Source organism: Chionomys nivalis, chromosome 4, assembly GCF_950005125.1.
Source record: "Chionomys nivalis chromosome 4, mChiNiv1.1, whole genome shotgun sequence".
NCBI classification, from domain to species: Eukaryota; Metazoa; Chordata; class Mammalia; order Rodentia; family Cricetidae; genus Chionomys; species Chionomys nivalis.
Window position 1 is genome coordinate 104,812,069 of NC_080089.1, and position 14,752 is coordinate 104,826,820.

At 58.0% G+C, this 14,752-nt stretch overlaps 1 protein-coding gene across 2 annotated transcripts in view; it reads right to left on the reverse strand.

Moving 5' to 3' along the window:
• The window catches only part of Bsn (bassoon presynaptic cytomatrix protein), an 89,187-nt gene that overhangs the window by 7,093 nt on the left and 67,342 nt on the right, over positions 1 to 14,752 (reverse strand). For both annotated transcript variants that reach the window (XM_057766456.1, XM_057766455.1), the window contains 7 exons: positions 13,947 to 14,414; positions 6,747 to 13,397; positions 2,621 to 4,700; positions 1,501 to 2,321; positions 1,272 to 1,371; positions 525 to 656; positions 258 to 312 (listed from right to left, as the gene is read on the reverse strand). In XM_057766456.1, the coding sequence (XP_057622439.1) occupies positions 272 to 312; positions 525 to 656; positions 1,272 to 1,371; positions 1,501 to 2,321; positions 2,621 to 4,700; positions 6,747 to 13,397; positions 13,947 to 14,414 (10,293 nt within the window). In that variant the 3' untranslated portion in view covers positions 258 to 271. The remainder of the gene's footprint in view (positions 1 to 257; positions 313 to 524; positions 657 to 1,271; positions 1,372 to 1,500; positions 2,322 to 2,620; positions 4,701 to 6,746; positions 13,398 to 13,946; positions 14,415 to 14,752) is intronic.

Below are 14,752 nucleotides of genomic sequence, written 5' to 3' on the forward strand. Positions count from 1 at the left end.
GGACTAGGATGGCGAATGGACATTTGCCCTGATGTCCATTTGCTGAAGACCTCTACTGAGTTGGCCCCACGTCTGAGGCTCTGAGGTGTCCTTGTTCTTTCTCTTTCACCCACTCCCAGGAGGGCACACTACAGCTCTCACCATGCCATCACTAAAGACTTCACTCTTCCCAGAGGACTCCCGCTTTGGGATTTCAGAGGCCCCCAAACACCAGTAACTCAGGCCCTTCCCAGCAAATGACAGGTGCAGGTACTCACCCTTCTGGACACAATCACCAGAACGAGGAAAATTTTTTGCCAAAAGCAGAGACAGCTGTGACACAGAAAGCAGATGTCAGGAAATGGGGCAGACTCCTAGATAGGGGCATTGGCTGCGGTAAGGCCCAAGGCACAAGGACTACCTAAAAATCACTGGGTACCAGCAGGTGGGCTGTGTCTGGTGACTGGACCTAGAATCATTCCATGACCCGCACGTCTCCAGAGAGGCCCCCACCTCGTGAGGACCCGGCCCCAGGCAGCCCATACCTTCTGTCAGCTTCCCAGCTTGCTCTGCTGCCCCACCAGGGAGGATCTTGGAGAATACACTTTCCCCTTCTGCCCCTGTCTGACCAGCGGGCGCTCCTGGGGTCCCTCCAGGCCTGGATCCAGGTTTCACCCCTATGGGAAAGAGCATCGTCATGGACAACACTGTGGATTGTTGTCTGAGGTCTGAGCGGGAGAGGGAATCTGGACATAGGGAACCTGAGAGGTGGAAAAAGGTGGACTAGAGGAATAAACTGAGGATGACGAGGGAAACAGAGAGAACTGAAGGGGAAAGGGAGGAGAAAGATGACGGGCAGAGTAAAGGAAGGAAAGGCAAGGAAGGAGGGAATAAGAAGCCATGGCTCAGCTGGGCAGTGGTGGCACACTACTTTAATCCCAGCACTTAGGAGGCAGAGGCAGGCGGATCTCTGTGAGTTCGAGGCCAACCTGGTCTGCACAGTGAGTTCCAGGTCAACCAAAGGTACACTGTAAGACCCTGTCTCAAATTATATATATATATATATATATATATATATATATATATATATATATATATTCATTCATGGCTCTGGTCCTTGCTCACCAGTGCCTTCAAGGATGGAGTTCTCTCTGGTCCAGGCTCATTTTCTGGTACGAGGTCTGCAGCCTACTGGATACTTAATGGGGACGAGTGAGAACATGCACTGGGTGGGGAGGTAAGGTACCGGTGGACAGGGAAAAGTCAGTCTGAGTGTTCTGGGCATAGCTCACCTGTGGGCCCAGGTCCTGGAGCTGGCTGGGCCTGAGGAGCTCTCCCCTGTTGGGGCACTTTGGCTGCCGCTTTGGAGCTGCTTGCCTGTTCCGCACGTGGCTGCAACACAAAACCTGTAGTTGAGATCCTGCTCATCCCACCCTGCTCTGAAACCACAGGGACATCCAAACTTTAAATGAAGCATCTGCCCTAGGGGAGTCGGGGACCCAGGCACAGGAGCTAACTCACCAGTCCTGCTGGCTGGGGCCCTGGGGCTGTGGTAGGGCCTGGTTGAGGTTTCCCTGCTGGCTGACTGGCAGCAGGGGCTGAGCCCCGGGTGGTTGGCTGGCTCTGTTGCTGCAGCCGAGCCTGTGATGGAGTCTGCTGCGGAGCTTGCTGCCCCACACCTTGCTGTTGCTGCGGCTGCTGTTGTTGCTGCTGCTGCTGCTGCTGCATCTGTGACTGGCGTGATGCTGTGCCCGGGGGCATCTGCCTGGTCGATGGTGACTGTGTCTGTTGTGGCCCTAGAGCTGCCTGCCGAGCCTGCATCTGTGGCTGTGACTGGGATTCTGCCTTTGGCTGCATTGCAGTGGGCCCCGGGTGGGTCTGCCGGGAGCCCTTCTTGCTCTCGGAACCATGGTGGTACGCTGACGGAGTACGGGAAGGCTGTGAGTAGTCAGCGGAGCTGGGGTACCCAGGCTGACCCTTCTTCTGCATGGCAGGAGCAGGGCTGGCCTGAGGGTGAGGCCGGGTCTCGTGGCGACCCATGTCCCGAGCATGTGGTTTGGCAGCACGCCGTCCTGGCTCCTCACCAGCATGGCGGCCTGAGTGCCTCCCGTGGTCACTGTGGTGCCGGTGTTCCTTAGCTGAGGCATGGCGGCCTGGACCGCCCTCATCATGAGGCCACAGGCCTTCCTCAGGGGGCTCATCATAGTCATGGTAGCTGTGCCTGGCAGGGCCTCGCTTCTGGGAGGAGGAGACTGCATGACCCCCATGGTGCCTGAACCGGTCGGAGCGGGCATCTCGGGGCTTATCAAACCAATCTGTCTCCTCCTGGCCCAGGTGATACGCTTCAGAGACCAAAAACAGAACACTATCAGCCCCTGGTTAGCCGGAGAGGGGACCTAGCTGAAGCCATGCAAGGGAACCAGAGAGTGGATACCACAGCCACAAGCAGGTCACTAGGTCCCCACCCTCCAACAACCAGGAACCAGGGCACAGGTAGATCAGGCAAGGGCCACCTGCAGTAGGAACTACAGATGAGATGCCAAGACAGACCCTGCTGGGACATCTTGGGGCCCAGGGTCCCACAGCCAGGCAGACCCCCAGATGCTGAGCATTTGCAGAAATCACCCCCAGCTGCCATTACCTTCACTGTCAGAAACCACGCAGTGGGAATCATCCAGAATGTAGCCTTCTTCACGCTTATACGCGTGGGCCCGTGGTCCATCCTTGACATGTTCCTGGACGTCAGGCATGGAGTGGCTGGAGCAGAACTGTGGGCAGGTATCCCCAGGAGGAAGAGTGCCCCCTGCAGGGCGGGGCCGCCCTAAGGGGCTGACAGGGCTCTCCTCTTCAGAGGCCTGGCTCCTCATGGGGGGCCGTGCCCGGCTGTGGGCCGTGCTCAGGGATGAAGGCTTGGGGCCCGCCTTCTGAAGTCTCTCCACAGCCTCCCGTTCCCGTTCATACCCTTTGCCTCTGCCACTGAAATCGTGGCTAGACAGCTTCTCCCCACTGTATGCGGATGCCACCCGGGACCGGCTGCTACCGCCATACATGCGGTCGTCCTCCTCTGCGGCGTCCCGGCTGGACACCCCGTAGTACCTCTGCTGTTCATACACATTCTTCTTGAGCCCATAGGTGATTTCATCCTGGAACTTCCTGCCCCGAGAGGTCAGGCTGCTGCTCACAGTGGGTGTAGGATAGGAGGCCAGGTCTGACTCCACATCCTTGGCCTCCTCAATAGGTGAGAATTTGGAGATCTTCTGTTCCATGCCTTGCTTCCGGTGCTTGCTACGCTTTGAGGAGATGGCAGCTGGGGCCAGACTCTTAGAAGGATGCTTGGGCCCCATGGGCCCTGGACCATACTTCTCGGCTCGAGCCCCGTGTCTATAGTCACTGTCACCGTAATAGTGGGTGCCAGCTGGTCGGCCATTGCTCTCCATGCTCCGGTGATGACCCGATTTCCCACGGGGGTCATATGAGTCCTCCTCAGATTCCTCCTCACCTCTGCCATAGCAGCAGGGCAGTGTGGGTCCCTCAAGGGCAGCTGGTTCTCCAGGCTCTTTCCCAGGACGTCCACTGACTCCACCTGGCCCCAAAGGCTCCAGCCGCTGGCTATCTGTGGCAGTGGGGGTGCTGTCCTTCGTCAGCTCACTGATGTCATCGATCATCACGTAGTTTCGAGGAACATTCTGCTCCAGACTGGTGTAATGGGAGTCGGAGGGATAAGTAGGGGCTGGGCTCTGGCTCACACTGCTTCGGTCACTGCCCCGGGTAAGCTCTGGGGCTTTCCCTTGCTCATAGCTGCTGCTCACTGCTGGACCGCTGTAGCTGGTTTCAGAGGGAGCTGACGACATGGTTACAGCAGGGCTGGTGATCACCTCATAATTGGTGGGTACCTTCTGCTCCAAGTCAGCTAGTGAGGTCTGACGTGGCTTCTGGTGGGGGGCACGACTGTCAGCTTGGGCTAGATAAAGGGTGCTCTGTGTGGTTGGCATGGGAGTTGGGGCTGCATAATGGCCTGTGGGGTGGAAAGCCTGCTGGCTCGGCAGGCCAGACTCAGCTGGATAACTGGTTCCAGGAGGGAAAGTAGGAGCTGGGTATGTGCTAGGGCCAGTGTAGGTGGGTGCCTGGTGGGCTGGAAATCCATTCTGAGTTGGTCCACTACCGCCTGCAGGGTATTGTGGGGCTGTAGGTGGGAACCGGGGCTGTTGGAAGGCAGTGGGGCCAGAGGGGGTGGCAGGCACAGCAGCAGAGGCAGGGTAGTCCACATACTGGCCAGAGGGTGTGGTACAACCCTGGAGCCGCAGCTGGTTGAGCTCGCTGTCAGACAGGTAGTCCCGATGCTCACCAAGGCCACGTAAAGGTGGATAGTCACGGCCACCCCGGTCTTTGGCCAAAGACTCTTTGCGCTGGGTGATGCCCAGCTCTAGGTACTTGAGCTTGGCATCAATCTCCTTCTCCTCCTCGTCCAACTCCGCCTGCTTCTTGCGCAGCTTGGTGGACTCATGCTCCACCAGCCGCAGGTCCCGGTCCAGCTCCCGGAGCAGGCTGGCCTTGGTAGCAGGGACGGTGGTGGGCCCCGCCAACCCTCGCTGCAGCAGACTGGCTGCATACAGCTGTGAGGGCACCTGGCCAGCCAGGGGAAGGTGAGCTTCCTCTGGAGGGGGGCTGGGCAGTGTCCGCTTCACCTTGCGGACCAGGCCGTTGGGTGGTAGCGCCGACACCTGAGACAGAGGGAAGGGTGGGTAGCACTGAGACCCAAGGTGTGGGTGACTTTGCTGAGGCATGGGGTAGAAGAACCAGGACTGAAGGTTCTTTGAGGCAGGAGCTGGGCTCCACATTGCTGATGCACTGCTTTACCAAGCAGCCTCAGGGTCTACCCTGCCCCCCTCTGGTCTGGGCTTCTTTGCCATGAAGGGAAGGCCTATGATCATTTAGCAGTCCTTTCCAAAGCTCTGGGCAGCAGGTAGGTGGTAAGGGTTGGATTGCTTCCTGTGCTGTGCACAGTAGCTGTAAGAAGCCCTGCACATCTCCAGCACGCTCGCCTGTCACTGACGTGAGAAGAAAGGTCTGGCTAAGTTTGGGACCTAGCACCCTGTGGTGGCTGAGGGCAGCGGGAGTCAAGGGAAGGAGACACATAGTAGAGGGTGCTAGAGCCCCAGGCTCCTTTAAGAACAGGATCACAGGGAGGGGCAATGCTACCCATGTCAATTGTGTACAGGCTCCAAGTCTATGCTTCCTGCTTCACTCCTCTCCAGAGCAACAGGCTGCTCAGCTGCCGCCCACCTCCCTCTAATGGTCCTGCACCACCTCTGCCCCACCTAAGCTGTGCTCCAGTCCAGACCCTGCTCCCTCTACCCGGCAACCTCTTATTCTTGCTAGACCTCTCTCCAGCGCACAACTTCCTGCTCAGTGCCCTGCTGTGCTCTCTCCACCTCTCCACTGGCTGGAGAGGCTCTGCCTTCCCTGAAGACCTGTGCTGATGGAGTCTCCACCCTGGATTCGCTTTACTTCCAGAACGCCCCACTCCTCTGGATTTCACATGCCACCCAAACCCCCTGAAAACACTGGAGACAGACACCAAAATTTTTTCTTTTTGTCTTGCCAAGCAGCCACATAAAAACTTCCCACTGTTCACACCGTGTCACAAAGGAAATGACAGTGTGATCTCAAATGTTAAAACAAATCTAGCCTTTCGTGGGACACATTTTGAAATCCTCATCATCTATCTTTCCATATTTTGGCCACACACCTTGAGTATCCATCAGTGTCCTGGCCCCACATGGCTAGCCCATGGGGACCTGTGTGCTTGGAGCCAGGACCACCTTCCTGCCTCTTTGATCTGCCCGCCTTGCCAACCCTACCAGGACCCTTCACTACACACCTCATAAACCTATCCCAGTGCCCTGCTTTCCTCTGTGTACACCCCACAGTGCTTCTGGCTCCTCTCTCCTCTCCTTGGGGTCTCTTCCTTTGGCCTATTGGCCCACACTGTATCCTGGGAACTCTGAAATACACATCTTGTTCTGTTTCACCTCCCAAAACCTTCAGAGACTTCAAGAAAAGCCAGCCTTCCTCAACCTTGCACTGCGTCTCCAAGCTCTCCCACAACTGAAGCCCATGGCCAGGCTCTCAGTTCTAACAGGTCGGGAAACCAAAGCCATAGACAAGGAGCCTGTGCTGTATCAGGGGGACAGACAGATGGAAGCAGAGTTACTGCGGAAGGAGGAATAGGGAACACAATAAAGCACAGAGCGTGCCTGCAGCCCTGCAGATGGGCCTTGAGTGCTGGGCCACAGGCCGGGGCCTGCTAGGGGCAGTAAAACCCATCTAGAGATGGGAAGTGTGGAACAGTGCAGCCTGAACCATGTTACAGATTTCCTACCTAATATCCACAAATAAGGCTTGGAGTGGAAGGTCCTAGACGGGAGGGGGGGGGGCAAGAACTGAGAAAGACGGAAAGGAGGTGACAGAGAGGGACAGTGTACCGGCAGTGAAGGGACAGGGCTGTGGAGAGGCTGAGGTTTCTGGTAGTGTCTGGGGAGATGGCTGTGGGGGCCCAGGTGTGTCTGTGTTTATCCAGGCTAGCCTTGTTGGGCTCTGGGCTCTGGCAGATGTGCACTGAGGAGCTTCACTCCTCAACTCCTTCCCCTGGGCTTTTGGAGCCAGACGTAACTCCATTCCCACCCCAGAAGAAACCCCTCCCTCTGGGACCCCTCAGGCTAGAAATAGACCCCTGCCCCACCCTGGACCAGCCCCTGTGCCCATACCTGGCTACCTAGTCCCCCCTGGTGCTGGTAGAGGGAGAATCTCTCTTTGGCGGACTCCTCTGCGGTGGGGCTGAGGGGCTTAGGGTCAGACAAGGACCGCTGCAAGGTCTTCATGGGGCGAGGCAAGGTCTGCTGGCGAAGAGTGCTGTCGGGCATGAAGTGCTTCTGGGGACTCACATGAGCCTTGTTCAGCCTCTCACTGGAAGCAAACGAGGTGTCCAGGAGCCGGTGTGGGGACAGGGGCGACACTGGAGAGTAGAGCACTTGTGGAGACTTAGGGGGCTGGCGGCTCACAAGCTGTGACAGGGGCTCCGGAGGCAAGTGGGCCTGGTACCCAATCTCCAGAGGATCCGGCTTCTTCTTCTCAAATCTGCCTAGGGGTCCTGGGGTGACTATCTGGATGCCAGGCAGGTAGGGGCTGATGGCAGTTGGTCCTATAAGCTGTGGCCCAGCTACACCCTGGGCCTGCCCATCTGGTTCTGTCTGGCAGGCCAGACTCTCCCCACGCCCAGTCTTTTCTGGGGCTGATATGTATCTGACGATCTCCACCTTGGGGTCCGTGGCGGCTGTGATGTGGATGGCTGGAGAGACCCTGGGCAGCTGGTCAGGCTCCGTCTGTACGGAGCAGTCACTAATGGTCTGGATGCCTACGCTGCTCATGGCCCTTGCAGCGGTGGCAGCAGCGGATGAGGCAGTGGCATCATGCTTACTGTCAGAACCTGAGTCTGAGTGGCGGGAAAGACGAGACCTGCGGCGACGCACAGGCTGCTCCCATTCGGCATTGTCCTCGTCATCTGTCTGCACACTACAGTCAGCGCTGCGCCGTGTCCTGCGCCTCCGGGTCAGAATGTAGCGGCCCTCACCCTCCTCCTCATCTGTCTGAACGCTGCTGTCTGCAATCCTCCTGACTGTGCAGGGTTCGGGTCCTGACTCTGCCTCACAGGCATCTCTCAGGCGTGGCATCGAGTGACGTTTCTTGATGCCGCTGCGGCCTGCCTCCCACTGCTCCTCAGTTTGCAGTGACATGTCTGAGGCAGAGCTGGGGAGGCCCCGGTGCAGCACTGGCTCACGAGGTTGCCCAGGTCCTTCGGTGCCTGCCATGGCAATGAAGGTTGGGTGGGTCAATGGTGGCCAGTACTGGCCATTCTGGGCCAGCTCAGTAGCAGCTGGTAGAGGCCCTCGGCTAGGTGCCTCACAGGTTGGAGGAAAGGGGGCCTTCTGCCGCTGTTTCTGTTCCTCTAGCTGCTGCTGCAGCTGCTGCTGCAGTTGCTGGATCTGCTCCAGCTGCAGCCGCTGCTGTGCCAGCTGCTCCCGCTGCAGTGCAAACTGAGCCTGGCGTTCTTCTTGCTGCTGCTGCAGCACGTGTTGCTTGATGGTCTGCAGCTCCTGCAACTCTCGCTGCACCAGCAACTGTTCTTCCTCACGGTGCCGCTGCAGTTCTACTCTCTCTCGCTCCAGCTCCTCCTGCAGCCGCAACTGTCGCAGCTTTTCCAACTCCACCCGCTCCCGCTCCAGCTGCAACAGCTGCTCCTGTTGCTTCCGCTGCCGTTCCTCCTGAGATGCTTCCTCCTTCTCAGCCCCAGGTCGGCTGAGAACTCCACTGCCACCCCCTGCAGCAGCGGCATCTGGTGGCTTCTGGCCAGGTGCGGGGGCCAGGGTAGGGGCTAATGGGGCTTCCTTGATGGCAGCAGGGGCAGTTGTGGAGAGAGGTTCTTCACGAGCAGCCCCTGCTGGTAGTTCTGGCCTTGGCGGCCCCCCTGCCCCTGAGGTCTTGGCAGCAGCAGGCTTTCCCAGATAAACAGGCCCTTCAGCAGGTGGGATGCTAGAAGCAACGGGGAATCGACTTGGTGCAGGATATCGGTATAGCCCTGCTGGTCCAAGAGGTACCCGAGGAGCAATCATGGGCACACGGGTCAGGCTGGTGAGGGGCACAGCGGTGACTCCACCAGATACATAAGGCCTGTACATGCCACCACGCACCATGGGCCTCAGTACTGAGGCAGGCTGGGTGGTGATGGGCAGGGTTGCAGCAATTGGGGTATTGATAGTTGAGTAGATCATGCCATCGGCTGCACGCACCGTCGCTGTGGATGGGAGCAGCTGTCTGACTGTGGTTCCCTGGCTTGCTGCAGGCCCATACTGAGCAAGGTTCCCAGGGGTTGGCTGCCCCTCTGGGTAGGTGGGGTTGCCAAGGAGGCCAGATCTGAGGGGAGCCAGAGCCTGTGGGGCACTGAGCCCCGGCCCATGCTGGGGCTGGTACTGCACCAGGTCAGGTGCAGTACCTCCACTGCCGTGCCGTCCACCATACTGGTCCATGGAGTTGAGGGCAGCACACATACGGCTGATCTCTCGGGCTGTGGTGGCACTGTACTGGGCCAGACTGGCCTCCTGAAAGCCAACTGCATCTCCCCGTGGGCCATACCGGTGGTCTGAATAGATGTTTGAAACTGAGCTATAGCGTCGCATGGGAAGTGGGTGAGCTAAAAGGTCTGAGGGGTGACGCAGGTCTGTGAATGAGCCGTACTGTAAGCCCTGCCCTAAGTAGCGTCCGTCTGCAAAACCTAAGCTGTAAGAGTGCTTCAGTGAGCTGAGGTCCACAGCTGACTCTCTTCCAGGGCCCTGGAAGAGCTGCCCAATCCTGTGGGCATGGTAGTTGAGGCCAGCTTCAGCCAAATTGGTATCAGACATGGAGGAATATAACCTTCCAGGCAGGCCCTGTGGGTAGGGCCTCTGTTCTTCATGGGGCCCAGGACCTACTACCCCCTGTGCCCGGAAGGTGAGGGGCTCAGGGGGCTCAGGGTCTCTGGGACTGTAGAAAGGGCCACTGCTTTGGCTGGGCAGGGTAGCATCTGCCACACTCTTGTCAGGTGCACTGGGAGCAGGATGGAAGGTGCCAGTGCAGCTACTGCCAAAGGGAAACTTGTAGACCATGTCACAGCATGCCAGTTGGCTCTCGGGCCTCATCCCGGTGAGGTCCAGGGCACCCGCTGGCTCTTCTGGGAGCAGTGTAGTCACGGTGCCCGCTGTGCCCTCTCCCATCTGCACCACCACTGTGTGTGGCTTCCGGGCACCCGGCAGAGCATGTGACCGGAGCTCTGCAGGAGTAGCCCGGTGGGGTTCACCACCAGGCTCTGGTACTGGTCCTGGCTTGAGGCTAACACTCTGGGCAGTGCCCACCTGAGTAATCAAAATGTCCCTTCTGGCCAGAGGTGCTACCTGGTTTGGAAGGTTATACCTGGCAAACTTGGCCTCCCTGGGTCTTCCCCGGGGCCCACCTCGGTATGGGGCTGTCTGGACAGCCTGCTCTACTTGTTTGACCTGGGCCAGGCATACAGGGCTACCTGAACCCTGGCCAAAGTCAAGGCGGCTCTGGAAAGGGTCTCCATATACCACCGGCTGCTTTTGCTGAGCCATGAGCACAGATGAGGCCATGGTGATGCTCACAGTAGTGGCAGTGGCCAGGAAGGTATGGGTCTGTTCTTGGGCATTGAGGTTGATAACCAGAGGCTGCACAGCAGTTGACTGGCGTCCTGGAATTGGATCCAGGGCAAGGCCATACTTCCTTGCTTCCACCGCAAGAGAGGTCAGATCCATACCCTGGTCGGTGAGGATAATGGGCGTGGGCTTGACAGCTGTGCGAAGATCTACCACTGCACTGCCTGGGGGCCTGGGACCTGGCTCGACTCTAGATGTTCCAGGGACAGAGGAGATCCGGCATAAGGAGATGTTTTCAGCGGGGAGGGCACCCCAGCCATACAGTGCCAGAGGTCCGTCTGCACCAGCACTGGGTGCTCGTGGGAAACCAGGTGGCCCGGCTGGTTCTGAGGGCATTTGCGATGCACTTGGGGGTGTTGTCTGGCTGTAGCTGTGGGAGGTGGGCTGAGTGTCAGTGGGTGAGCACAGTGGGGAAGTAGAGGCACAGGCACGTACTGTTCTGGTCTGGCTAGAAGCATCTGACGCTAGCGTGATGACCATGACGGGAGCCTCCTGGGAAGACTGCTGCCACACCAAGCGAGGAGTACTCGGTCGGTGTGGTGTCTGTGTGCCCTGGGCTACCATGGGGGAGGGTGTGCCAGGGCTCCGTGGAGTGTCCGAGGAAGGTGTCAGGCTTGGTGTCTGTGTAGAGAACTCTGCTGTGGCCCTTGGGCCCAGCTTGCCAGGTGAGAATGTGGGGCTCTCTGAGGGTGTAGATGGAGAGAGAGGTGGGCTAGAGCCTGTAAAGTAAGAATATCCCCGAGAAGACTGGGGGGCACCAGCCTCAGCATCAGCTCCACTCACAGGCTTCTCTCTGGGGGCCCGTCCACCTGCAGGAGGGCCACTAGGAGCCTGGGGCAGCTCCTCCGTTTGGGACCCATAGTTAGCAGTGGTTGGGGTTTGTCCATAGCTGTGTGCTGTGGAAGATGGTGACAGGATACGCTCTGTGCCAGCTGGGGAGGGTGGCGTCATATACCCTCGAGGAAAGCTGGCTGGACAAGGGGCCATGACCGTGGTGGCTGGAGTCCCGGGGCCCTGGGAGAAGGTCATGCCTACTTCCTTGGAGGCTAAGCTGGAGGACCCAGGAGAGCTGTGGAGCTTGAGAGGATCCTGAGGCTCTTTTGCAAAATGCTGAGTGACTCGGACATCAGGAATAACTCGGCCTCCACTGCTATCTGAGGAGGTAGAAGTGGAAAATGACACAGGAGCAGCGAGTTGGGTAGGGCTAGTTCCAGGGGTCAGTGGGCCACCATTTTGCTTCATTGGGTCCATGTATGCACTCTCAGCATTCAGAAATTGCTTCTCCTTCTTCTTGTCCTCAGTGAAAGCCAGATCCCGCGAGGAGGCTTGCCGCATGCGGGCTATGCTCTGCGATGTCTGAAGGATCTCTTCGTAGACAGCTGCTCCAAGGCCTGCGGGTGTGCTTTCCGCAGCAGGCTGGGCAGCCCTGCCATAATCATGGTCTTGGGTGTCTTGATATTCAAAAGAGCCCTGCCCCCGGGGGCCTGTGGGCTGAGTGGGGCCACCATGGGGCCCCCGAGCCCCTGTCACCTGACCCTGCTGTCGCTGGAGCAGCTCGGCTTTTCTCATCATATCCTCATAGGCCTCCTCAGCACTCTTTAGGGGCCGTCCAGAACTGGGCGTGGTGGAGCTGCCCGACAGTGTCTCAGTGGGTGAGTAGAGGGACATAAAGGCGGGCAGGTTGTACTCGCTGCCCGATTTGTAGAGTCGCGTGGGGCCACCATCCAGGGTCTCAGTCTCTGAGTCAAGGGAAGGGGAGGGGGAGTACTCAGAGCAGGAAGACCGGTGTAGCTCCTCCATCTCTGCTGCCTGTCTCAGCTCCTCTGTGGGAGATGCATCTTCAATGGGTGACAGGTTACTAGGTGGTGTCTTGGAGCGTTCGCGTCGCCGCTGAGCCCGAAGCTCTTCCTTGTCGCGCCGGGTCTTGCGGGCTGTGCTGCGGATACGCTGCTGCTCCACCTCCCGCATCTTCTCCTGCTCGCGCAGCAGCTCCTCCTCCTCTCTAAGCTCCTCCTCCTCCGAGGAGTCTTCGATAGTGGGCAGCAGGGGCCCGTGAGAGCGATGCCGGGCCTTGCGCTGCTGCTTCGCTTCTTCCAACCTCTGTCGGCGGCTGGGGCTGCTGTCACTGTCCTCCTCGAGCGAAGACAGGGAGGTGGGTGAGGTGCCAGATGTATAGCTAGGTGTGGAAGCAGGCAGGGTAGAGGAGTGCTCCCCGCGAGAGCGGTCTTCAGGGGAGCCTGTCAAGCTCTCCATCTCTAGCTCAGGTTCCCGGTCCAGGCTAGGATCAGGACCTTGACTCAGGTCCAGCTCATGACCATAGCTACCTGTGCTATTGAGCTCAATGGTTTTAAAGCGACGAAGACCTCCCTGAAGGGCTCCACTGGCATCAGTGGGCTCTGCTGGGCCTCCCTCAGAAAGTAGTTCCTCATAGCCCGTGGTGGCATTATGGGGTAGGCGCCTCTTGGGCACTACTACCGATTCTGGGCTAGATTCAGGCCTGGCTCTGGCACTTCCCTTCTGGGTGCTGTGCTTGGCCAGGCCGCGCCCAGAGACAGCAGCGTCATCTTCCTCCAGGTTGTCTTCCTCAGCACTCATTTCCAGGATCTGCCGCCGCATGAACTCCTCATCGGTCAGTTCTGCCCGGGTGGGGGGCTGGGGTGGAAGAGGAGACAAGCCTCCCTCGCTACTGTCTTCCACGTAGTCATGCCTCAGCTGGCTGCCAAAGTCATCCGAAGACTCGGCCGTGTCTTGCTGTTCCCTCTGGTGCCCCCATGCCAGAGCGTCATCTTCCTCCTCTAGGATATCCCCCAGCTCTTCATCAGAGTCATAGGCCTCAGGCATGATGGACAGGGAGTGGGGACGCCGTTTCTGGTCCTCAGCAGCGCTGCTGCGGGGTGGCTTGCTCCACTCCCCACTGGGAGCCACCGTCTGGGCCTCTAGTGAAGGGCGCATGCTACTTCCCACTTTGTGGAGCTCTGAGGGGCTGGGTGGACGTGGCCCCGTCACCCCTGCACTGTCCAGTTGCTCCACATCTTGCTGGACGACCCCTGTGATCTCACTCTGGGAGCTGGATACACCATCGGAAGAATAGCCTGTGTCGCTGAGGCTCTGGGGGCTTCGAGACAGGTCCTGAGAGTAAGGCTTGCTGCCGGGTTCCTGCAGTAGGATGAGAAGCAGGTGTTTACTCCTAGCCCCTCTATCAATCCCAGGGGCCACGGGCAGGGTCCTCCATTTCCCAAGGGCTGCTCTTTGAATAACTTACAGATTCCTCAGCAAAGTAGATCTCCAAAGAGAAACTTTACTGGATCAAAGAGTAGGAAATCAGCAAGATGCCCAACTCAAGACATGTCTCAATCTCACAATCTTCAGACCTGTCAAACTTTTTGGTTGTTGTTATTTATTTTTATTTTTGAGATGGGGGTCTATCTACATGGTTCTGGCTGTCCTGGAACTCACTACGTAGACAAGGCTAGCCTCGAACTCACAGAGATCTGACTGCCTCTGCCTCTGAAGTGCTGGGGTTAAAGGTGTGAGCCAACACACCCAGCAATCTGCTGAAATTTAATTTAGGCCTTCTTTCAGGTGGGGTGTCTCTGCGGTCCCAAATAGATTTATCTCAAGCTTACAACCTAAGCCCCTCAGGGAGGCAAGGCCTTCCCCAAACTGTCTGAAAGCCAGGATTCCTGGAAATTGAATAGAACTGACCTCAGCCTCCCCACCCTTGGAAGCTTCTGGAACAGGCTTGATGACTGAGGTGGCAGGTTCAGTCCTTTTCACCCCACTTTTTGCTTTAGGAGTCCCAGGAGGCACAGTGGTCTCTGGAGGTGGCTTCGGCACAGGTTCAGCTTTAACTGGGATCCCTGTCTTCTTTTCCTGGGCACTGCTAGAGGTCTTGCTAGGTTCAGAAGCCCTGAGGGGCTTGGCCTGAGGACTGGCCTTGGCGGCCTGAGGGCTGGCCTTGGTGGCCTGAGGGCTGGCCTTGGCAGGTGAGGAGCCTGATGGCTGGCCCAGCCCCTGTGGTCCTTTCTGCTTCGGAGGGGCTGCTCCAGCTGCACGGTGAGGGACTCCTGCAGGGGGCTGCTGCGAGGTGGGCAGAGGCATGGGGGCTGGCTCTCCCAGGCTGCCCTCCAACAGCCGCTTGGTTTGGCAGTTCAGACAGAGCCACTCTGTTTTCTGTAACGAAAAAGAAGGGAGGTGGATGAGAATCCCAGACACAAGAGTGAGCAGAGAGCATTTCCACAATTCTCCATAGCCTTCAGGGAGGAAAGGAGACAGACTCCTCTTGGTGACCGAACCAGAGCCTTGCACGATTTAACCATACACTGAGCCACTGAGCCACTGAGCCGTTCCCCCAGCCTGAGAAAGTCTTTCAAAGCATGATATCAAAGGCATAAAGAGAAAAACTGACAGATATGCTACCCCAAATTATAAACTTCTCAGGGACACATATAAAGTCAAAACACAAATGACAAGTTAAAAAGGTTTCCTTCTTAATCCATAGAGATATTTTC